Source organism: Squalius cephalus, assembly GCF_949319135.1.
Source record: "Squalius cephalus genome assembly, chromosome: 14".
Taxonomy (NCBI): domain Eukaryota; kingdom Metazoa; phylum Chordata; class Actinopteri; order Cypriniformes; family Leuciscidae; genus Squalius; species Squalius cephalus.
This window is the reverse complement of record NC_137135.1, coordinates 2,867,590-2,893,196: the sequence shown is the minus strand read 5'-3', so window position 1 is coordinate 2,893,196 and position 25,607 is coordinate 2,867,590. Positions and strand designations below refer to the sequence as shown.

General features: G+C 41.4%; 2 protein-coding genes across 2 annotated transcripts in view; both read right to left on the bottom strand.

The window, feature by feature from the left end:
- Nucleotides 1-2,700: 2,700 nt before the first annotated feature.
- On the bottom strand, nt 2,701-21,963 carry ltc4s (leukotriene C4 synthase). The gene is made up of 5 exons (XM_079892701.1): nt 21,556-21,963; nt 19,294-19,393; nt 19,139-19,209; nt 4,021-4,102; nt 2,701-3,934 (listed from the first exon to the last, which is right to left on the bottom strand). The coding sequence occupies exons 1-5, from the start codon at nt 21,611-21,613 to the stop codon at nt 3,784-3,786; spliced, it is 462 nt and encodes a 153-aa protein (XP_079748827.1). The 5' UTR covers nt 21,614-21,963; the 3' UTR covers nt 2,701-3,783.
- An 884-nt stretch (nt 21,964-22,847) lies between these two features.
- The window catches only part of maml1 (mastermind-like transcriptional coactivator 1), a 37,658-nt gene continuing 34,898 nt past the window's right edge, over nt 22,848-25,607 (bottom strand). Inside the window, exon 5 of the mRNA XM_079892668.1 lies at nt 22,848-25,019. Coding sequence (XP_079748794.1) covers nt 24,097-25,019 — 923 coding nt within the window. The 3' untranslated portion in view covers nt 22,848-24,096. The remainder of the gene's footprint in view (nt 25,020-25,607) is intronic.

The following is a 25,607-nucleotide window of genomic DNA, read 5'->3' as shown; positions in this document are numbered from 1 at the left end:
GCCCTAAGGCGTGTGCTGGTTCTCATAAGCGAGTCTGGCTTGAAGCTGCACCCAGAGAAATGTCATTTCTTTAGGAGGGAGGTGACGTTTTTGGGGCACAAGCTGGGGGGCCAGGGGATTGGCACGATAGAAGAGAAGGTGCAGGCAGTAAGCAACTGGCCCACTCCTACAACCTCACAGCAGCGCAAACGTTTTTTGGGGTTGGCCTCATATTACAGGAGGTTTGTGCATGTTTTTTCCAGCATCGCGGACCCACTATTCCGCCTGCTGAAGAAGGAGCAGTTCGCGCTGCTGTGAGTCCTTCTCTTGGACTGAGGAATGTCAAAACTGCCCTTCATTCTGGATACTGATGCCAGCAATGTGGGTATGGGGGGTGGTTCTCTCTCAGGTGAGGATTGGGGGTGAGCGAGTTGTGGCCAACTACAGCAAAGCGTTCAAAAAGGCTGAACGCAGATACTGTGTCACCAGACGGGAACTTGTTGCGGTGCTTTTTGCTGTCCGACACTTTAAGTATTACCTCTACGGGCTACCTTTCACTGTACGCTCTGATCATTCAGCTCTCCAATGGCTAATGTCATTCAAAGAGCCAGAGGGCCAGCTGGCACGCTGGATTGAGGAACTTCAGGCATACATAAGAGAAGTACAGGGTCGGCCATGCTTTGCCGATGGGTGTCGGTACTGTGACAAAAGAGAAGCCAGGGAAAGAGAGCTGGAGGACCTGGATGCCAGGGGGCTTCTGTGGTTTGTAAGCATGGTGATAAGCCGGGGTGTTTGACGGTGGGGACAGTGGGAGTAGAGGACTGGAGGCGGCTGCAAGAGGAAGATGCGGACCTGCAGCCAGTAATCCAATGGGTCCACAGGTGCCCTAAACTTGACCCCAAGTCGGTTGGGCCGTGCAGTGTTCTGGAGAGAATCTGAGAAGTTGTTGACCGAGTTCAGTTGCCTCGAGGGGTAGGAAGGTGGCCGTGCACCGGGACCGGTGGCCTCCTCTACAATTGTGCCTACCCCAGAGGCTGGACCAGGACCCCAGTCGAGCACTTCCAGTCCTCTGGCAGACCCACATGCAGCCACACCAGTTCTTGAGCTGCAAACCTCGCATTCATATACAGCCCAGCTTCAGTTACACAAGAAGGGCAACTGTGGCCTCAGCGAGTCAGGAGGCCGTCGAGACGGTTCAGGGACTTTGTTTATTCCCTCGAGGTCCTATCACTTTCTCTGGTCGCTACAATACTTACCTCATCAGTGCTACAGTATGATTCCTGAGAGTGACTGTTTACCTTGATACTGCTAATCACAACACCCATGAAGAGGAAACGACTGAAGCTTTAAGGGGGTTGATGGACTCAATCTACTTCATCTGTGTTTTGATCATCGATCTGAATCCGATCTAGACGTAGTCTTTGAGAAAATACGATTTTCTCAGCTTTTTGCTCAAAATGTTGATTTTTTTATGAAACTTACCCACATTAAAGTGTTGATAAAAAAAGAATACATAGAGCTAGAATAAAATGTTTAAAAGCAGAGGCTCTATATTTTATGTGCAGATGTTCATACAACAAAATATTCTGGGGGACATGAAAGTTTTGCAAAAATGATCAAAAGTGTGAGAGAGAGTTAAAAGTAGTTTAGAAGGCAGACATAATCAAAGATAGCCAGGCAATAGTCAGACATCCAGTAATGCGCTCATGGTGTCTGTGCATTTGTGTTGTTGTTAGGGGTGTAACAATATATCGTGTCACAATATATCGCAATACAAAAATGCAACAATATGTATCGTGAATAGATCACCCAAAATAAAAATTACTATGTGAGAAAAAATTAAAGTTTTCAGAGTTTTAGTGTCAGTACTACATTAAAATATTATATATAATGTTGAATATAATGCAATAGGGGAATATCTGTGTAAAAAAGTGGCCTACATTATTTTAAATGTATCTAGTCAGTGACAGAGAAACATATTCGTCTGAAATAATTCTGTATTTTCAGCTTCAGAATCATGAATATTTTTATTCTGGTGTCTCTGTTGTCCTGTGCTTTGGGTTTCAGCACCAAGTCCAAGAATTTTCATTTATACACACAATGTAATATCAGATTTATCAGTTTAATAAACAGTACATTTTTTGTTAACCTTTTATCATATGTCTTGGAGTATCGCATTAATATCGTATCGTGAGTTCAGTATTGTGATATGTATCGAATCGTGACATGAGGGTATCGTTACACCCCTAGTTGTTGTTGTTGTTTTTGTTTTTTTACATGTTTATTGTATCACGAAATCAAGACAATAGCTAAGAAATGTGTTTTCCAAGATAAGTCATTTCATGCAGGTCTGGTCCAAACGCGCAGCTGGTTAGCATGTGTCACAGAGCGTATACTTCAGCTTAATTGTAAAGGAAAATGAGAGAACATTTAAAATAATAAATAAAATTAATATTACTATTTATGAAATTATTTATTAATTCATGCATTTTTTTAAAGGGAGAAAATCAGATTTTGAAATTACAAAGCTTATTTAAATCTGGTCCTATAATCTTTACCAGCAGGAATGGTAGTTTGAGTGATTCTGTGGAGCTGCTGGACAGAAGCAAAGCCTCATTCTAGGGTTTCTATAAGTTGGCAGATCAGCTCAATACAGCACAGCCTCCAGTGGCTCTGCTTTATGGTATTTCATCAAACACAAGAGCAGGGAATAAAGAATTCACACTGATCTGGTCTTTACTGACAGGGACTGATCTATGAAGCTGTTGCGCCTCCTAGCGGTCAAACATACAAAACACTGTCCACAGATGCAGAGCAATTCAGTCAAACACTTGAGGATTAGAGATTTGTGTGTGAAGTGAAGTCTGTCAAACAACATTCTAGTCTTTACCGTTTACAAATGCTTATAGATTAGAAATACATGCCTTTAAACATAAACACAGAGAAAAAAATATGTATCAAAATATACTGAAATTAAATGATTATGGAAAAAAGTTGAGTCTTGACATATTTTTGTAATAACAGATTTAAACTTTTTATATCATGTATTTAACATCCATCTGTCTATCTATCCATCAATCTATTATTTCTAATCCATCTATCTATATCTGTCTACCTATCCATCTCTCTGTCTATCTCTCTCTCTGTATATATATTATTTCTAATCTTTCTATCCATCTATCTATCTATCTATCTATCTATCTATCTATTATTTCTAATCTATCTATCTCTCAGTCTATCTATCTATCTATCTATCTATCTATCTATCTATCTATTATTTCTAATCTATCTATCTATCTATCTATCTATCTATCTATTATTTCTAATCTATCTATCTATCTATCTATCTATCCATCCATCCATCCATCCATCCATCCATCCATCCATCCATCCATCCATCCATCCATCCATCCATCCATCCATCCATCCATCCATCCATCCATCCATCGCCCCATTAAATTAATTTCTTAAGTCAATACTCGTTTACCTTAGACAATATTGTCAGTGAAAAGCTTGAGAGTAAATATAAGTGATGTATAAAGAAAACATACTAAATATTACCAAATATCACTTGGAAGCAGAATATTTTTATTGTGCGTCATTTCTGGTCAAGTTGTAATTTGTGTAAAATTATACAAAAGAAATGTTTAATTGTATTTAGGATACAAAAACAAGACATAAATCTCCTGTGAGATGTTTACTTCCACTATTGGACATTCTCAGTAGAAAAAAACACTAATTAACATCCTATATTTGATATATAAATGTAATGCTATGTAAATGTTTTATATTGCTGCTTGTTGTTCATGTGTGTTCAGTCAGGCCCAGTAGATGAGTGACGGAGTGCATCAGGTCCAGTCCCAGATAGGCGTGTGTGAGGGAGCAGACGACACCCAGCCCGGACTGAGCGATCAGAGCCCACTGCATCTTAGCACTGAAGTACAGCGGCTCCAGTCTGCCGGAGGACAGCCACAGGTCAGCCGACACCAGCACACACACACACACCAACATTAACATTACTGACCACACACAGCGCTTTACCTGCCCTGAGCCGACTCCGCATAGCCGTGGAAGTACAGATACCGGCCATAGAGGTACAGGATCCCGAAGAACGCTGCCAATGCTAGAGAGAGAGAGAGAGAGAGAGAGAGAGAGAGAGAGAGAGAGAGAGAGAGAGAGAGAGAGAGAGTTTTTGAGTTTTCAACACACTTTATTTATATCATTACAACATCAGCAAAACATCACATTATCCAGGAAACAAAAACAGAGGTACAAAAAACAAGACTTATTGTAACATGTTAGTGAAGATCAACATTTCTTCATCAACTGCACAAATAGCTCCATTAAAACACCATTTGGGCAGAAAACTTTCTAAGTCATTCATCAGTTTATAGAACTTGAAATCGAACATAACCCTTGCTTTTACCATATTTTTAAATACAGTAACCACATGTTGTCCTTCTCTCCCTTCTATTTTGTTTTTCCTAGTTATATAAACAGCAAGTTTGGCTTGCCCAATTAAAAAATTCAACAATTGACTTTTTACTCCTTGCGCCACACTATATTTGGGTCCAAGAATCCAAATTTTAGAAGAAAAAATCTCCCCAAAATTCATGAAAAGAACATCCAGAAAACAAACCATATCATGCAGTCTTGAACATTCTAAAAAACAATGAAAAATTGTCTCCCTCATTTTACAAAAAGGACAATCACTTGATACACTGGGATTAATTAAGCTCACAAATGCATTTACAGCAACTGCGCCGTGTAAAACTCTCCATTGAATATCACCTCTAAGTTTTTCAATTGGTGGTTTATATAAAACTCTCCAGACAGGTTTATTATCCTAATTTCTCTCTCCACACTGTATCACTGCGCTCTTTTAATTTTGCTTTATTTAAAACTTTTACAAGACATTTATACAAAACTTTATTCTGAACATCCTGCAAACTTAAACCTTCTAGATCCCTTAGGTTCAGAAAAGGTCCAGACAGTCCTTTGAGATTGGGACTAAGAGAAATACTTGGAAAGGGATCTGGGATTTTATCTTACCACTAGGAGTACTCCTAAATCACACTAAAAGATTTTAGCTAGGAGTTTTCTCTTAAAAGTTATTCACAACGCCTATCAGATCTACTCTTAGTAAAGAAAAATGACAACTCCTAAACTAAGAGTGAGTCTTCGTTGCTATGGATGACGTCATTACTCATGCACGAGCTTGACTGAAGTGACCACCTTGATTGGCTGATGATTGTAACGCGGGAATGATTCCAAACCCCTCCCCTACGATGATGAGTGACAGGTGACAGGTCTGAGAATGCGTGCGCTACACAAGTAGTGCGAAGGACGGAAGATGATGAATAACTGAATAAATAGCCTAAATGAATAAAGAGTAATGCAAAACAAATAGCCTATAGCCTAATGAAACATATGGATTGATGCAATATCTTTGCAACATTATTGAATTAATCTGTCACTATATGCCTCTGCCTACGTTTGCAAAGAGAAGAACATTTTAATTTGATCCACAATGAAACGTTACAATTAGTTTACATGCAATGAGTAGCCTAGTTTTGGTTGTTGTTGGTGGCGTTATTGCATCCCTAGTTATGCCTAAAATGCAAAATTGTTCCCTCGCGATTGGAAGCTCCTGTAGCGCCGCATATACGCATTTCAAAACACTGCAACGTGAAATGCCACAAAAAGCGGTTTGTGAAGGTCTTAGTGAGTTAGGAGTCCTCTCGACTTCTTTTAAGCTGTCCCAGGCTTAGGTGCTACTTTTAGGGCTAAAATGCTTCGTGAATTACTCTTAGTCAAAAAAATGAGGAGTCCTAAAGTTAGGAGTGACACGCCCATTATTTTTAGGAGTTGCTCCTCCAGTTAGGAGCTACTTTTAGCCTTAAAATTCTTTGTGAATACGGCCCCTGTACTATTAGGAACCAGTTTCTCATTATAATAATCAATTAACAGATTTTTTTCTACCTCTGTGAATTTCTGTTTAAAAATGTCCAGACTCTTTCCTACATACCGTACCAAATGCATACCTAGATGTGAGGCCATGGACTGAGCATTATTCAAGCCAGAACCAGCAACATCCAACAATTGATGCAGTTTTAAAGTCTTGGTGGTAATTAAACAATGAATCAGTCCAGGTGTAACTTCACAAGTAACATCAAACCGGGCACCATGTACAAGAGGTTCCTCCAGAAGCCAGTACAACGAGGAAGTCGGCTCCAACCTCTTCTTTTCAAATAAGTCCCAAACTTTAAAAAGTCCCTTATAAAAAGGAGTCAGTCCATTGCACTGCAGCTTACTCGAGTCCATTAAAAACAAAACAGAGTTCAATCCCAGTCTGCCAGCTTGATTAAAGATAACATCAGCCACTTTTCTCCAGACTAGATCCTTAGATCCTGTGAGGTACCTTTGAATAAACAGAAGTCGAAAAGCTGCCCCCCTGCTGGGCAAATGAATAAGTCCTTGTCCTCCTTCATCTCTGGGTAGATGAAGTATGCTCTGTGGAATCCAGTGAAAAGTACTCCAAAAAAAGTCCACCATACTTGCTTGAATTTTACTCAAGAGTCCATTTGGAGGGTCAATGCAGGCCAAGCGATGCCACAAAACTGAAGCCACCAGGTTATTAATTATTATAACCCACCCTCTAAAAGACATTTTTGGCAAAAGCCAATTCCATTTTTCCAATCGCCCCTTTAGTTTTTCTAAAACTCCTTCCCAATTTTTGCTTATCATTGAATCGTTGCCAACATATACTCCTAAATATTTTAACCCATCTCTTTTCCAGGACAAACCACCAGGTAATTTAGGAAGACCACGAGACCATTTACCACTCACTATGGCTTCACTTTTGGACCAATTCACTTTGGCAGAGGAAAATTGACCAAACTTGTTTAAAATGTCTTTAAGAAGATCAACATAATTTTGCCCTTTAACCAAAAAAATAATGTTGTCTGCATATGCAGATACCTTAAAATTGGCTCCAGAGCAAGGTATGGTCCAACCTTCAATGCTCTCTCTGATCTTAACCAATAAAGGTTCAATGGCAAGAGCATACAACATTCCTGAAAGTGCACAACCTTGTCTAATACCCCTGTTAATTTGAAAAGGAGCACTAAGACCACCATTAATTTTCAGTACACTCTCAACATCCCGGTACAAGACCCTAATCATGGCGATAAAACCAGAGCTGAACCCGAACTCCTCTAGCGTGCGCCAGAGATAGCTGTGCTCAACCCGGTCAAATGCCTTTTCCTGGTCTAGAGAAATGAGACCAGTGTCTATGTCCGATAGCCTAGAGACATCCAAAATATCCCGAATTACATAAACATTATCATGAATAGACCTGTTAGGCACACAGTAAGTTTGATCACAATGAATAACATGCCCAACTACCTCCCTCAACCTAATGGCCAAAGCTTTAGAAAAGAGCTTTAAATCAGAGCACAAAAGTGAAACAGGGCGCCAGTTCTTCATTTCTTTTAAGTCACCTTTTTTGGGTAGCAGGGTAATGACCGCCCTCTGCAGCTCAAAGGTAGCAACCCTCCGGCCAGACTATCATTGAGCACAGACAGTAAATCACCCCCCAGCACTGACCAAAACGTTTTATAAAACTCAATTGGTAGACCATCAATTCCCGGGGACTTACCGCAATCCATGCTCCGCAGAGCAACATGCAGTTCAGATGCTGAAAGCGGCCTCTCAAGCCAAGAACTGGTCTCCTCTGGAACTTTAGGCAAACCCATATAAAAAGAGCTGTCCAGCTCACCTTCCTCTGTATGTTCACTTTTATAAAGCTCAGAATTAAATAAAACAGCTCTTTTTCTAATCTCCTTAGGCTCCACAATTTCTCCACCCTCCAAAGAGTATAAAGAATGTATAAGTCTGCTTTGACCACTCTTTTTTTCCAGACCGAAAAAGAACTTAGTTGGTCCATCCATCTCTACTGCACTTTGAAAACGCGAGCGGATCAAAGCTCCCTGTGCTGATGCCTAACAGGTTATCCAGAGTTATTTTTTAACTTTGAGGAGCTCAATATGTCCTCGATTTCCTGTGGACTCTACCAAATTCTGAAGTTCCACTATTTCAATCTCTAAGGCTTTCATTGATTGGGAAATGTCCTTGGATACGTTGAGAGTGTACTGACGACACAGTTGCTGTATCTCTTTTTTCCCATGATCCCACCATTGTTGTAGGGAAGAAAACTCTGTTTTCCTGGAACTGAACTGTTTCCAAAAATAACTAAAAACATCCTTAAAAAAATGTTCTTGTAACAAAGAAGTGTTAAAGTGCCAATAGGCACTCTTAGACCTTATATTATTAATGAAAACACTACAGATTACTAGGCTGTGATCAGAAAACCCACTAGGCAAAATCTCACATTTCTTAATAACATTAAAATGGTGTTTAAAACAGTAGAACCTATCCAATCTAGCCATAGAAATATAATTTTCTCTTGTTTGCGCCCATGTGTACTGCCTTTGTTCTTTATATAAAGTTCTCCATATATCACATGCTCTTCTATAACTTTTCTTATAGCATGTTGAGAAGCTAGATGTGGCTCTTTATGGTTCCTATCCATTCCATCATTTGCCGTACAATTAAAGTCTCCTCCAACAAATATGAACTCTTCCTCTTTACAGCTTGACAAAATATTACTTAATTTATCCAAAAAAAAAAACAACCCTTTCAGGACCAACAACAGGAGCATACACATTTATAAAAACTAAAAACATTTTTTCAAATGTTGCTGTTATTTTCATTAGATGTCCCTCAACAACATGTTCTGTCTCATATGAAATTGGTTTAAAGTTTTTCTTAAAAAATACAGCTAAGCCACCACTAGTGATTTTTGTGACTTAAAATAATTGACCCATCCCATTCCATTAACCATTCATTCTCATTAAAAAGATCACTATGAGTTTCCTGAACCAGCATTACATCAATTTTCTTTTGTTTAATCAGTTCATAAAGCATTGCTCTTTTCTTGCTGTCCCGTGCACCATTTAAGTTAAGTGTGCCCAATCGTATCCTACTCATAAAAAGGTAATATGAGCACACCAGTAACAAACATCTCAAAAAAAAAGAAGGGAAGCTAGACTGGTTCGAATTCATCGTTTAATAAATTTAGTTTTAACTTCTGGACAATTTTCTTTAGCCTAAAGACTTCTTGTTCAGTGAAAGCTCCACCCTCCTTCATTAAAGCCCTGGTAGAGTCTATAAACAGCTCACGATCTGGGAAATAATCCTCTACATTTACACCTTTCATGCCTTTCGTGGTCTGAAGAAACTTTTTAATTTTGTCCAATACGTAAGCACTGCGGCCAGTTCACTTCTGTGAAGCTGAGCTCACAGAGTCCGATGATTCACAATCACTATCCATAGCAGACTCCTCAACATTACTCGACTCTGAGTCCACCTCGCTTGCATCAACAACAGCTGCTCCAGTGGCTTTTTTACCAGCCCTGTTTTCTTTGGTCTTAGTCTTCCTTTTTAAAGTCGGTGTTTTAAAAATACTCAGAGAGTACTAGAGTACCACAGCGTACTCTAATATGGCCTGTTCACTGACCTCAGAAACACCACCTTCAAGCACAATGTCGTTTGAGGCCACACTCTCATCTTTGTTGCTTTCACGATCGTCACTTCCACTTTTGTCAACACTTGTACTGTATCACTTGTTTGTGCATGATCTGTATTTTGCGTTTCGCCTGTATTGTGATTCTGGTCTGCACTCTTCTCAGGGCACACGCGTATCACGTGACCCTCTTGTCCACAACCAAAACACTTCATCGAATCTGAGGTAGCAAAAATAACATAATGAAAATCCTCCATCTTAAACTTCATGGCTAAATTAAGCTCTTCATTCTGGTTATTTAAGATCATGTGCACCTGCCTCCGAAATGATACAACATGCTTCAACTGTGGCGATTTACAACCGAGTGGGATTTTCTTCATTTTTGACACAAACTTTCCGTGTCTAGACAATTCCCTTTCAATCACTTCATTTTTAATAAACGGCGGGACATTTGATAAAATTACTCTTTTCGATGGTTGTACTAAAGGCATGACTGGAGTGAGGGAATCATTCACAACAATCCCGGTTTCTACAACTTCGTTCACTTTATCAACATTGTTCAAAAACATCACTATTACGCTATTCATTCTTGATGCAGAAAGAATGCAATCATGACCAGCAACAGCAAGGATGCAGTCCTCAACTGAACAACGCTCAGCGGGTACTACCTTAACGCGTGTCGGCGTCTCGGCGCGTTAAACTTTCCAAACTCGCGTGCTGAGACGCCGCCATAGCGATTAGTGCACACTGACCGACGACGCTCCTCACAAACACCTACAAACTTTCCTCTATTTACCTCGCAACAAAACCACAAGAGATAGATAAAAAGATAGAAAACTCACTCGCACCGTAGAGCTCACTCCAACACACACTCACGCTTCATCCACAAACTCCCAGCATGCACGAGAGAGAGAGAGAGAGAGAGAGAGAGAGAGAGAGAGAGAGAGAAAGAAATATATCACATCGTAGAACCATCATTTATAAAACTGTGCGTAGGATTCTTACTAAAAGTGTACATGCGCCTGGAAGCCAAAAATGGCGTACGCCAAAAAATTCTGACTTATAAACCCATGCGTTTGCCTGTGCAAAAATCCCATTATAAATCCCAGTAAGCGGAAGATTGTGCGCATTCGCGTCTCCACCCGAAATAACCATATATGAGCTTACAACGCCTCGTTTTACTATGCATATCATCATCTGCATATCATTTGCATAAGCATATTCATCCACGTGATGCCATGTTTAAAGGTACAAGACATTATGAAAACATGAGGCCCAAGGTAGGGACCGACGGCAGCTAGTCCTGGAGGAGGTGCGGGCAGTTGCAGAAGAGGAGAGGACCTGCAGGATGGTGGGCATGCGGCAGCAGAGGTGGAAGGGTGCGCTGGAGAAGAAGATCTCTTGGACCCAGATCTGGCAGGCAGATCCACAGCGGATCAAGTTCTTGGTCTAAGCAGTCTATGATGTCCTTCCTACAGAACGAGCTAATGCACATTAGCATGCGAGATCTGCATCTCGTGCCCCGCCCCGCAGCGCGGGTATAAACACAGAAACGGATGCACACACCTTTTGTCTTTCACTTCGGAGCCGAGTGGTTTCACTGGTCTTCACGAGTGCTGCAAGAGACTCTGCAATTGAAGAAAACATCTCTGTATCCAGTGTTGGAGTGATAGCACGATTAGCGGTAGCTGTGGTTTCGGTGGGCGTTCCTTTGAGAGTGTACAGCAGGCTGCACTACATCCCTGCTGTTACACCGCGGCTATCCCTGGGTGCCTCAGCACTAAAAAGAGTTTTTTATTTTCTACTAAAAGAGCATCACAGGCGTGACACTGCGTCCTTTTCAGGATGTCATTCTGCCTGTGTGTTTCTGGGTGCTGTCGTTCCCTGGCCTCTCGTGTTTGGGCATTCAGCACGCTGAGGCTGCTTTTGTGAATAGCTCATCTGGAGATGAGGACTCGGCTGTGTTGCCCCCTTCGGGGAGTGTAGCGGTGCCCGAGTCAGATCCAGAATGGCCGGCTATGCTTTCCTGGGCCACCGAGAAGGTCGGGCTTGTGTGGAACCCTCCATCTCGTTCCACCACCGTGCCATTCTTCCCGGAGGTGCTCACTAGGATGTGGACGGCCCCATATAGGGCCAGAAGCCGTCCTAGTGGCTCCTCCCTCCTCACCACCACTCTCGATGGCGGAGCAGCTAAGGGGTATGTGGATATCCCGCCAGTGGAGCATGCCGTCGCGATGCAACTGTGTACGGTGTCCGCTTCCTCTTGGCGGGGTAATCCACACCTCCCATCCAGAGCCTGTAAGTTTATGTCCGGTCTAACGGAGAAGGCTTACAGAGCCAGTGGACAGGCTGCTTCCGCCCCCCATGCCATGGCGCTCCTGCAGGTCCACCAGGCCCAGGCGCTCATGGACATGCACGAGGGTGGTTCTGATCCAGAGCTCCTCCGGGAGCTCCGTGCGGCAACCGACCTCGCCCTCCAGGTGACAAAGGAAACTGCACATTCCGTTGGTCAGGCGATGTCCACCTTGGTGATCCAGGAGTGCCACCTCTGGCTCAACCTAGCAGACATGAAGGAGACTGATAAATATCGGTTCATGGACTAATAACTGGGTTATTCAGCAACACAGTCGAGAACTTTGCCCAACAGTTCTCGGCTGCCCAGAAGCAGGCGGAGGCCATCCGCCACATCCTTCCCCGGAGGACTGCTGCTGCTCCCACATGTCCGCCGGCCGCAGACCCTCTGTCCGCTCCTTCCCCCGGAAGAGGGCCGGGTGGAGAATCTTTTGTTTCCTTTTCTTTTTGTTTCACCACTGGCCAGTGGTACCCACAATTTCAATAAAAGAGCAGTTTCTGAAACCTTTGGGTCCCAAGAGGGTGCGCATGGCAGTGTACGACGCTATGCCTTATCACCCTCAGGCCCCTCTTCTATCGCCAGCGAGCAGCAGTGGCTGTGTTCCGGACGCATCCAAGAGGCCTCCACACACTCACTCTGCCCCTCGAAGGAAAGCAGGTACGTGTTGCACTACACTCTGAGACCCCACTTCGGGCCGCTATGCCGTCCGAGTCGAGTCACTGAATTCCGCCGCACTGCCCCACCGTGGGTACGTCTATTGGTCCCGCTTGCACGGCGTCTGGGAGCCTGGCTAGCGCTTCCCAGCCCGTGTCACTGACTCATCCGTACCATCAGACTTGGCTATGCGATTCAGTTCGCCCGGCACCCCCCAGCCTTTAGGGGCATTCAGTTCACCCATGTTCTGGTGGACAATGCCCCTGTGCTCAGGGCAGAGATCGCAGTCCTACTGGTGAAATCTGAATAAAGGTAACAGGCTGTACTGACATTGCAGTCTTTAGCAGTAGGCAAGGCAAGGCAAGGCAAGTTTATTTATATAGCACATTTCATACACATAGGCAATTCAAAGTGCTTTACATAGAAGAAATTAAAATAATAAAAAATTTAAAACAGTTAAAAAATAAAAAAAATAAAATACAGTACAGTACAAACAGTCGGACGAACAGCGGCACAGTGCTCATTCAGTAAATGCACAGCTAAACAGAAGTGTTTTGAGTCTGGATTTGAATGTGACTACAGTAGGAGCACATCTGATCTCCTCTGGAAGCTGGTTCCAGCATAATAGCTAAAAGCAGACTCGCCATGCTTAGAGTGAATCCTTGGTATTTCTAGCTGATAGGATCCTAATGATCTGAGTGATCTGTTGGGTTTATATTCAGTGAGCATATCTGCAATGTATTGAGGTCCTAGGCCATTGAATGATTTATATACCAGTAATAATACTTTAAAATCAATCCTAAATCTAACTGGGAGCCAGTGTAAAGACCTGAGGACTGGTGTGATGTGTTAATATGTTCTGGTTCTGCTCAGCGTTCTGTATGAGCTGTAACTGTCTTATGGTCTTTTTGGGAAGGCCAGTGAGGAGTCCATTACAATAATCCACCCTGCTGGTGATGAAAGCATGCACAAGTTTCTCTAAGTCTTGTCTGGAAACAAAGCATCTAATTCTTGCAATATTTTTCAGATGATAGTATGCTGATTTTTTTTATTTTTTTATTTTTTTATAAATATTGTTTTTTGGTGATTTTCCTTTTATTGTGACAGGACAGTAGAGAGATGACAGGAAACAAGGTGGGAGAGAGACGGGGGGATGGGATCGGGAAAGGTCCACGAGCCAGGATTCGAACTCGGGCCGCCCGAGCGCAAAGGCGCTACATGTCGGCGCACTGACCACGAGGCCATTGGCGCCGACATAGTATGCTGATTTAGTTATTGCTTTGACATGACTACTGAAACTAAGGTCTGACTCTAGTATCACACCAAGATTCCTGACGTGATTTTTAGTTGTTTGACCCCTAGAGTGAAGGTATGCGTTCACCTTGAGAACTTCATCTTTGTTTCCAAACGCAATGACTTCAGTTTTGTCTTTGTTTAACTGAAGAAAGTTTTGACACATCCAACTGTTGACTTCATCAATGCATTGGCACAGGGAGTCAATGGGGCTGTAATCGTTAGGCGATAGGGCTAAGTAGATCTGTGTGTCGTCTGCATAGCTGTGGTAAGAGATCTGGTTCTTTCTCATTATTTGGCTCACTGGGAGCATATACAGGTTGAACAGGAGTGGCGCAAGAATTGAGCCTTGAGGGACTCCGCATGTCATGGATGTCCACTCAGACTTATGGTCTCCTATACTCACATAATAACCTCTCCCATCTAAGTATGACCTGACCCATTTTAGGACTATCCCAGAAAGCCCCACCCAGTTTTCCAGCCTGTCCAGAAGTATGTTATGATCGACAGTGTCAAATGCAGCACTGAGGTCGAGTAGTACCAGCACTGATAATTTACCTGAATCAGTATTTAAGCGAATATCGTTTATTATCTTTATGAGCGCTGTCTCTGTGCTGTGGTGCGGTCGGAAACCAGATTGAAAATTGTCAAAGTATTCATTCGAGCATAAGAATTTGTTCAGCTGATTGAAGACAACTTTTTCAATGATCTTGCCTATGAAAGGAAGATTTGAGATCGGTCTATAGTTGCTTAATATGGTCTTATCCAGATTGTTCTTTTTCAGGAGGGGCTTGACAACTGCAGTTTTCAGGGAGTATGGAAAACTCCCAGAGAGAAGTGAGGCATTTACCACTTCTAGGAGATCTGCTTCTAAACTGTTTAACACACTTTTGAAAAAAGATGTGGGAAGTGTGTCAAGAGCACAGGTTGATGTTTTAAGGTAGCAATTCTACATCCCTTTTCATTATTTTAGTGGTTCTCCAATTTTTTAGAGTGCCGTACCCCCTGAGGCATTTAACGTCCTTCTGCGTACCCCCTCTCTTCCACTTAGACTGCAGTCACACCTTTTCCATTAAGGGACAATATTTGCCCCCTTTAATCAATTTGTCCACTTCATTTTTTACCTTACCTTACCTTTTTACCTACCTAAATACCTTTATAAAATATATAATGCTTTAAAAAAAACAATGTTCAATAAATATGCAATGATGTAAAAACGAAGTGATACTTTTAAATATTAAATTAAAATCACCAGTAGGTGGCGGTAAGTCACTGTCTTTATGAGTGAGTCATCGAGTCATTCATTCATTCAGTAACGAAGCAAGTGGCTGTATGTATGAATGCGTCATTGAATCACTGACTCTCACGATTTGTTCAAAGCCACAGATTTGTTCACGAATCAGCGCTGTGTGCTGCAGTTCTGCTGTGGCTTTCATTGCAAAATAGAGCAATGAGCCTACTGACAATACTGTTTTAAATGTAGTACATCACTTAATGTTACCCTTTTGTTTGTTGAACTGAATGACACATTTAAGTAGAAAATCTCAAATGAAGCTCGCTGAACTCCAGTTTACTTGTCTGTGTTTTCAGATAATCTGCGCTTCTTCAGCAGTGTAGAGAACGCGGAGCGCATGGTTGCCAGATACTATTGAAAAGACCGGGTAGAATACGTGTTCTTTTAAAAGAAAAGTTCTAACTGGGGGTTTAAATGATTGAAATCTGGTAAAAAGCTTGTAAAAAGAGTCACTTCGTAATGTGTTGTCTCCTTTTGGTCAAGTTTTTATTTTTGTAAACACATTTCAGTCTCGTCTTTTTTCGTCAACGATATTGCATGTGTTGATACAGTCACAGTTATCGTTTAATAACATGGGTGTCGTCTCTCATCGTCTTAAACTCGTCATCGCCTCGATTAGAGCAGTGCTTTCCTTCCTGCAAGAAGGGCTGGAGTGATTCATTTCCGGTCGACGAATCGTACCTGGAATTCGGCCCGGCTAACTCTCACTTGAGCCTGAGACCCCGGCCCGGATACGTGCCCAAGGTTCCTACCACTCCCTTTCGGGACCAGGTGGTGAACCTGCAAGCGCTCGGACAGCGCTTCTTCCTGGGCGCTGGCACGCGCGCCTCGCTGATCTGTAGAGCTGCGTGCTGGGCGACACCTAACACGTTCGCTAGATTTTATAGCCTATGTGTTGAGCTGGTTTCTTCCCGTGTGATCGCTTCAACCGGTAACACCGAAGTTCCCGCTCTAGTGACGGCTTGCTGTGCCACTCCCCTCCACATGGAGCGGATATGTGCGCTTTTTGCTCCAGTCGAGTTCCCCACTTAACGTGGCGGAGCGTCTGACGCCAGTCCTAGTACTTGTATGCTTGTGTAACCTGTGCTAGGCTGGATCCCATGTGTTGTGATCCCGGCGATTTAAAGTGGTTTTCCTTCATCTGCCGTCAGTCCCTCAGCTCACCCTTCAGGGCCTGTTTTGTGGACGCAGCGGTTATGATTGAGACCCTAGTTCTTAAAAGAACCATTATTTTCTTTCTTAGTGTGAAGAACATTTAAAGTCCCCCTGTAGTCAATAATTGAATCCCTTAAAACTCATCTTTGATCACCAAAATGACATTTACACGTTTTTGTTTTTCTTGAAAAAATGTCTTCATGCCTTAAAATATATTGAATGTAACTCAACACCCTTGCCTCATTTGGTATCCGCGGTTCTATGAATATGCAAATGAGCCCCGCCTCCACTCACTCACTCAGCTCAGAGATCCACTGGTTGTCGATCACACGTTGATCTGATTGGTTACAAGGTAGTTTGTGACGTCAGAAACACCAGCGATTTCAAAGTGTGTTTTTGAGACTGTCTTTGGTTCACTGCAGTTTTAAGGAGGAAATACTCAGCAATGCTGTCGACTTATGAATTTACACATGCTTTGTCCTAAAGCATATTAAAAACACCACATAGACACATAAACTACATTAAAAGCTGGATTTTCACCACAGGGGGACTTTAAATGTTCTTCATGGAAACATAGATGCCAATCAAGAATCTTTATTTTTAAGAGTAACTGTGATGCTTGATTTAACCTAACATTGATCACCAGCTTATTTTAGGTCTGTTTCATTTGTTTAGATCTGAACGGATGTGTTTTTTAAAGAGCACAACAAAACAACAGGACTGCACTGTTTTGCATAAAACATTTTCAAAGTTTGTTTTGTTTGCATGCAAAACTGAGGTATGTGATGTCAGATTATGGTGGAAGTCAATGTCAGATGTGAGAGCTGTTTAATCTAGATAGACTTAATATAGTTAACCACAGTAACAAGGCAGGTATTATTTGTACACTTCTCACAAGGGGAAGTTCCTCTTTCTAGGTCTGCCTAAGGTGATTTGCTAGACTTACCATCCGTCAAGTTCCCAAAAAAACCCTCTAAACCCGTCAAAACTGACCAGTCTGACCAAACATATAGGCATTTTCACTCTTTCAAATGAAACATTAGATGCTCTCTGTTACTGTAAATAAATCAAGACATTTTCAGGGCGGTGTGTTTCTGTCGAATGCAATAATAATCCACGAAAACATGCCAGCATAACTAGCTTAGGTTGCTTTTTCAAAAGCTCTTTCACATGAAACATTTGTTGTGTTGAGCCATTTCAATTACTTTTGTTTGATTTGTTCATTGCAAACAGTCTGTAAATGTGCCATTAAATTTGATTTGCAATGGGGGTTGAATAATTTCAATTACTGTATTTGCAAGCTGCTTGAGTAAGTCTTATTAATACCACAAAATATTACAGCTGCATTATATCACGGTTAATTATGGAAGCTTGTTTCCACCATGGTATAAAACAATTTCAAATATAATTGCGACTTTTTTTCCTCACAATTCTGACCTTTTATCCCTCAGAATTGCGAGATATAAACTTGTAATTTTGACTTGTTTTTAGCAAATGTGAGTTTATCCCTCTACAGCACAGGGCAACGGAAAGTTTTCTTAAGCCTATGTTCAGTACATGTTTTTTTTAAATGATTGCAACCAATTAGAATGGTTGAAAAAGTGTCAAAGAACAGTCCAATAAGGTTTGAGAGTCACTATCATGCACCATTTGAAGGTGCGATGTCCTGTTCTGACTCATGGTCACAGGAGCACATTGTGTGAGAAGAAGACAAGATTATTTGCTTTAGTAATCTTATTTAAAATGACATGAACTTTACATAAAAAATGTGTGTGTGTGTGTGTGTGTGTGTGTGTGTGTGTGTGTATGAAGGTGTAGATAAGGTTTTATGGTTTTATGAAGTTTTTTGTTTTGCATGTTCAGAAACTGGGTGCACAGGAACACCCGAAGTGATGTGCAAAAAGTGTAACGTACACCTCTATTTCACAGAAGAGAGGAACTGCTTTATTTCTGCACAAGGAGTGAAATCTCATTACATGAAGTGCATGATATGACATGACACACTACAAGATACAAACCTATGCCTGAATATTATCAAATATATTAATGTGTTTCAAGTGTTTTTCCCATTTTACTTAATGATTTCTCGACATTTTTTAAAAAGATTTGTGATTTTTGTATTGCTCTCTGAGCATCGTGTGATGCTAATTTCGGGGGGTCGGGTCTGGGGAATTATCCATACATCAATAAAATGTTCCCAAATGAGCCAAGAAATTGTGTGGAATAATTTTTATCATGTGCCATCCAAAAAGTAGAGGGTTAAATGATTATTTTTCTTAGAATTGTGAGATATAAAGTCTTTATATCTCACAATTACGAGTTTAAAGAAGTCATTCTGACTTGCAATTCTGACTTTATAACTTGGAATAACTATATTACGCAATTCTGACTTAATAACAATTTCTGAGTTTATATCTCGCAATTCTGACTTTAAAACACACTATTGAGAGTTTATATTTCACATTTCTGACTTTATAACAATTTCAGAGTTTATATCTCGCAATTGTGACTTTATATCACACTATTGTGAGTTTATATCTCGCAATTCTGACTTTAAAACAATTTCTGAGTTTATATCACGCAATTATGACTTTATAACTCAGAATTGCGACTTTATATCTCGCAATTTTTAGAAAAAAGTCAGAATTGCGAGTTTATATCACACAAGAAAAAAGTCAGAATTGTGAGATGAAAAGTCGCAATTACGTTTTTTATTCAGTGGCGGAAACATAATTAATATGTTCTTCTTTGAGAACAAAGTTGGCAGTAGTCTACCTGATGATGATGATGGTGATGCTTGGTCTTTCAGTTGAGAGAGACTCACCTTGACTGAAGAAAACTCCAGCCAGCCAAAGTGAGAAGATGAAAATGGGGAAATACTCTGAACAGTTCGCTCTGGAAAAGCAAGATGATGACAGACATATGAGACAAAGCCTCAGCATTCATATCATGTGTGTAAGTGCGGTTCCTCTGACTCACTGTGCTCGGAAGACCCGCTCAAACTCGGGCGGGCCGGTGGTGGCGGGCGGAGAGACCGAGTGCTTGCGGCGCGCGTAGATCACCTTCAGGGAGAAGTACGCTGAGGGAATAAACACGTTATTACCTACAGTCTATGGTTATTACACGGCTCTGTGGAATACTTGATTCTGATTGGTCAATAGCGCCATCCAGTGGTATGTTATGGTGCATTCAAGTCCTCCTGGGAAGTTCGTATTTACGAGGTGGGAAGTCGTGTTTACGACGGTATGTGCGTTCAAGTCACTTTCGTTGGCGTAAGATGGTGGTGTAGTTTCTCTTAATCAATTACACAAAAATACAGCAAGGTTCTTAAACTCTTATTCTAGAAAATGAAGAACAAAGAAATGTGCATCAGGTGTGCTGCGCTTTTTTATGTTTTTAATTAATTTATGAAGCCACTGCAAACTTAATCGTTACATATTACATTGTTATATTATAATGCCATCATCTTCTGTTCAGGCAATTAGCTTACTGCGCTGTAAATAGAAAAGGTGTTCCACCATGTTTCTCACTGACACGCCCCCAACTCATAAAGATCAGGGCTTACAGAAAATCTCGAGCTTCCCACTTGTATTTATGACATTGTGGTGGTGTGTTCAACTGGAATACTGGAATATTGGAATACTTGATTCTTATTGGTTCTTTATAACAATTATAAAAGCTCCATCCAGCGGTGTGATATTCCAACAGCCGCTGAACACAGAAACACGGGCTCATCCGGGTCACTGAAGTCAGCAGCGCTATAATACGCTCGCTAGGAACGGGTTTTCTTTGTGGAAGTTTTCCATTCGATGAGCTAATAAAGCTAATAAACAAATATTTTGTGTACGTTATTTAATTATGTCATCCAGTATGGTGGACTTGCTCTTGTTTCATACAAACGCAGCGGCGGCCATTTTGTGACTATTGTACACGGATTATAAGATACAAACAGGTACGATTTTAAAACAGTTTAATCTGAAATCAATAGGCCATCTCTTATCTCCATAATTATTAACGTGTTGAAATTAATAAGTGTTGTGACTGTATCTCTTAAATGTCCGTCTAGTTTGATCTTGCCGCTGCTCTCTCCGCGGAAGCTTTGCGTTTAAAAACACCTGATAATATATTTCAACTCAGATCAATATTTCGTGTTTAATGATTTAGCCTACTTATGTGGCAAGTAGCCGTGTAAATAAGCGGGATAATAATAATAATAATAATAATAATAATAGTATAATTAATAATAAATTACCCCCATACACCGGCTTCAACGCAGATTTCAACACAGATTTAACCTAAGGCAAACAAATTTCTAACACACATTGCGAAATATCCCGTTCTTAATCCGGATGGTGTTTAACTTAAACAGGCATGTCGTCATACATTCACCTGACAAGCAAAATTATATTAACACTTGTTTTAGTGAATGTATCTGACAAATAATCTTTCCTGACAAATCTTAAAGGGATCATTCATAATTCTGTCATCGGAACATAATAGGAAGATATTTTGGAAACACTTTACAATAAGGTTTATTAGTTAACTTAGTTAGAATGAACTAATAATGAACTGCACTTATACAGCATTAATCTTTGTTAATGTTAATTTCAACATTTACTAATATTTTTTTATTTAAATCTTGCTATTAGTTAATGCACTGTGAACTAACATTAAAAAAAGAACAGCTGTATTATTAACTAACGTAAACAAATATAGTAACAAATGTATTGCTAATTATTAGTTGATGTTAGTTAATACATTAACTAATGAACCTTATTGTAAAGCGTACCTGATATTTTGATAAACATGTCTCAGTATTTTTGTCAACGGTCACTAAAACGATCTTCAAAATACTATCTTTTGTGTCATAAACGACATTAGGGTGAGTAAACTATCAATTTAAGTACACAATAACACGTGATACAATACGTTTGTCCAGCTAACTTCCAAGTCTTATTTTGAAACGTGTAACCTTTATTGTTTTATTATATTCGGTAGTATTCCACTTTATCGTTTCAAGGCTAATCCTCTCATATAAATATCCTACGAGCCAACATGATTATTGGAGTTACTTTGGTCACGTACTAAAGTCCAACCATCTCACGCAGCAATATGATCATTTGTCCATTATTAGACGTGTCCTACTTGAAGCAGTTAAAGTTGCTCAAACACTTTCATCACACTGTATAAAACTGTTTCTCTGAGCAGACTGACGAACATTGATTTGACCAGACCAGTTACCTTGCTCCATCATTCCCAGCACCGTGACGGCTGCCAACAACACGACCTGATCCAGCATCTTCCCTGTGGACTCTCTCTGCGTGCGTGCGTGTGTGTGTGTGTGTGTGTCCAAACCACACGGCTCTTCCTTGATCACTATATCACCATGACTAGATTGGGCGGGTCACAGACATCACCCCCATTACATCACTAATAGTATTCTGACAGCAGGTACAACAGGTTTCAATTCAAATTACCAAAAAAAAAAAAAACCAACAACACTGTGAGTGTGAAACAAGCATAGTTAAAACAGGACTTCAAAGCATTTTAAAATTTAGCAAAACGTATCATTTATCTTTGGAAATATTTTTTACACAATGCGTCACATAAAAAAAAAGTGATTCCTACAGTTAAGAACACAAGATGCCTGTGCTTTCCTTCCCAGACAGCATTATAGTTTCGTCCAGATCCAGCCCACATCCGGTACACACATGGATTCCACACGGCCCAGATGTGTTGCTGTCTGGGTTCAGTGCAAATCAGTCCTCCTATCCCATGGATGGCTTTTAAGCAGGACGCACATTTATCAGATTCTTTCCTGAACCTCGAGTCAAAACTAGGTTAAGTGCTCTTCGGTCATTTCTGAACGGAAAAGTTTACACTTTTGTTACTTGATCAGACAATCCTGATTGGTACTAAACTTGGTAAAGGTTTTGGCACTTGCTGTGTGAACAGAAAATGTGTTACTGCTCCCAAACACACTCTCACTGAAAGCTCATTCACTGAGGTATCAACCTTACATTTGGAACAGACTTGTTTAGATTTATGGCTTTGATTTTCTTGCAGTTTTAGAGTAAAACGTGATTTTGAAAATCTATATTTCATAAAAAAAATTTAAATAGTTTTTTTGTGCATTTTTAATACCAATGAATGTAAAATTCTTAAGTTTAAAAAAAAAAAAAAATTCGTACACTTTTCACTTCATCAATAATCTGCCGAGTGTCGTCTCTGAAAAGAGATCAAACTGAAGTCTGTGCTCTGAAGCATTCAAGATTTACCAGTTTAAGTTGGAAATTAAATTCAGGTCTATGCTCAAAAAGTGAATAAATGGATTTTAAATACAGTGAAAATATAATTTACTACCATAAAATCCCCTAAAAATACAAAATATTAAATAAATAAAAACATTATCGAACTAAAATATAGTACATTAATTTCATTGAAATATAAATTCTTTTTTTTTATTTTTAACCAGAGTGTTAAAATGCACAAATGATTCAAGACACCCATAAAACACACCAGACAAGCTCATTTCTAGAGAACTATATTTACATAATACTCTTGTTTTACAGAGAACCATAATAAAAAGTATAAAATACTTACAAAAATTTGCAACAATGTACATATAAAAATAAGATCTATCTTCTCCTGAACAATAGAAACTGCATACATACAAAAAATATATATATATAAATATACATGAAATCCTGTCACAGAATCCGGGATGAAGTGAGAGTTCAGGCAACGCAGTCGGGAGAAAACAAACAGGAACATCACCCCTCTTCCCAACAGAAGTCTACAACTACGGGTCTTTCAAACTCATCTTCAGGAAAAAATAATAATATTAAAGTGTAGTGTAACATGAGAAAGTGTAATGATGAGATAGACCTCCACTTTCACGGGAGAACTGTAGAGTTTATCAGTTCACAAGTTCTTCACTATTAGTCTCATCTACACTCCTTCAAGCCATCACGACTTGATCAAACATCTACTTTCTAAATTTAGTCGATCCATGAGGAACATAAACCGTGTACTCAACGCAACTAAAGAAGAGTTCTGACATTGTTGATTCCCTAATGTCTCTCCGAACTCCTCGTACGCCTCCTGTTCTCCAGTGGAACTATGATCACACACACACAGTGATCCTGCTCTGAAGGGCCACACGTCTTTATGAATGGATGCCAATGGAGGCTTCAGCACTCAAAGGATGCGATCTCAAAAGTGTGCATTCTCAGGCCCTCAAAAACTGTTGTGGTGTAAATAACCAGCCGGAAATGCACAAATACGCTTCCATTTTAATTGAAAGAACGGTGTGCAAACGGCCTCTAACTGATAAGCTACTCCTCACAAAAGCAGTTAAAACTAATGAATCAACATTAAACGCTCACTTTGGACTGACCCATTTGTACAGGTGGCCCTCCAGGAGCAGGACCGGACCGTCCGCTCACAGCCTCACGACTTTCGGACCGACACTGAGTGCGAGTACATGACATTATCAGGTGAACTATTGCTTAGACTCTCACTGTAAATCACATATTGTGCATCTTCAAGAGTGCAAATGTAAGGCCTGTGGGAGCATGGGAAGACACGCCTACAGTCAACACACCGTACCGACGGCTGGACGCAAGCGGACACTCATGGGAAGATAGTTCAGTGGTTTTACTGAGCCACAGGTTCAGTAGTAGAGCGCTCTCCTCTCTCCAGTCAGTGACGGCGTGATTCATTTACAAACTCAATCCAGAACACAAACACAGCAGATATGATCTGTTTCACGTCTTCTCCTCACTGGTGACTGGCCAACAGCTCGTCGATATCGTCCATCCACTCTTGGGTCGACTGGTTCTTCAGCAGCGAGTCCACCAGATCGGTCTCCGCAGGGAACCCGGATAAGCCGGCTCCTGATTGGCTGCTGTAGCTGAACTGGAGCTGCTGATTGGCTGATCTGTTGAGCTGGTAGGCCTGATTGCACTGGAGTGCAGTGGTGCGGTTGGGTCCGGCCTGCGTCTGGCTGAAGGGCCCCAGGTCCGGCAGAACCTGCTGGGGTTGGGTCGGCACCTGGGCCTGCTGGGGCGTCTGCTGCTGGGGCAGATTTGTCCGCTGTTGGTTCATACTGGGCATCATTTGGGCAGGGTTCATGCGACCCGCCCCACTACTTCCCATGCCACCCTGAGGGAACGGGGCGTTGTTGGGAAGCTTGGATAGCCTGGCCTGCATGTGGAAGCCGGGCTGGAGAACTGGGTGCTGCTGGGAAGCCTGTGTTTGCCAGGACTGGGCTTGAGTGGGCAAGGCACCCTGGAGACCGGTGGGCATAGCATTAGCCATGGCGTTGGGAATGCTATTGGGAAGACGTGCTAGTTGCTGCTGCTTCATCATGGCAGCATTGGGCTGGCTCTTCATGTGCGCTTGCTGTTGCTGCGCCGCTAGCACGCTCTGCCGGTACGCGTTGGACATGTTGGACACCTGCGCCCTCTGCTGGCTGGGGTGGTTGGGGTGCATGGGCATGTTCCCGTAGAGCACTTGCTGCACGTCGAGACCGCCCGCGCAGGACTGAAGACTCATGTCTGCTTGACTGGCGGCCGGAGACGGGCCGGTGCTCGGGACTGCGCTCCCCATTCCCATCATGCTTTGCGTCTGAGAGAACATCCGCTGCGTCCCGGGGGCGGCGCCGCTCAGAGAGTTGACATTTCCTATCGGTTGAGATGCACCTGGAAACAGAGGAGAGCGCAATCATGATCAGAAGAGAAAGACAGATTTAATCGCTTTCATTTATCAAAGAGATTACAGTTGCAACTGAAGTAGCCATGGATGCTTTCTTCCGGATTGTGAATCAAGTGTGACAGAAACTCTGTTGGGCAGGACTGGATGCTGAGATTAGAGGCTGAACGATTGATCGGTTTGGCGGATTAATTGGCACTGATAACCAGTTGCTGGAAGAATCGGTTATCGGCACAAATCCATACTGATCATTTTTTTGGGTTGCGTGCGATGCTGGGGCGGCTGAGAAGGGCTCGCTGTCATTATACTGTACGAGAGCGAAATAAAAACTCACTAATGCCTTGTGGAGTTTGTTTTGACACTTCAGATGTGGATTTAAAACACAGCATGAACCGGTACAGTACACTACCGTACGCACTACCTTTTAAATCCACATCTGGAGTGTCAAAACAAACTCCACTAGGCGTTAGCAGGGTTTCTGCAGGTTTCTTCAAATTAAATTTAATGCTTTTTAATGCCTTTTTTTAATGCGAGTTTTTACATTTTTAATGCCATACACGACCCAAGTGCTGTCAATC

Bases quoted from the DNA above. Each gene is read 5' to 3' on its own strand.
- ltc4s (XM_079892701.1), bottom strand. From the start codon at position 21,613: ATGCTGGATCAGGTCGTGTTGTTGGCAGCCGTCACGGTGCTGGGAATG. The intron at 19,394-21,555 runs GTAACTGGTCTG...TTATTCCCTCAG, and splicing joins GCTGGGAATGATGGAGCAAG to CGTACTTCTCCCTGAAGGTG. The intron at 19,210-19,293 runs GTGAGTCAGAGG...TTGCTTTTCCAG, and splicing joins GAGCGGGTCTTCCGAGCACA to AGCGAACTGTTCAGAGTATT.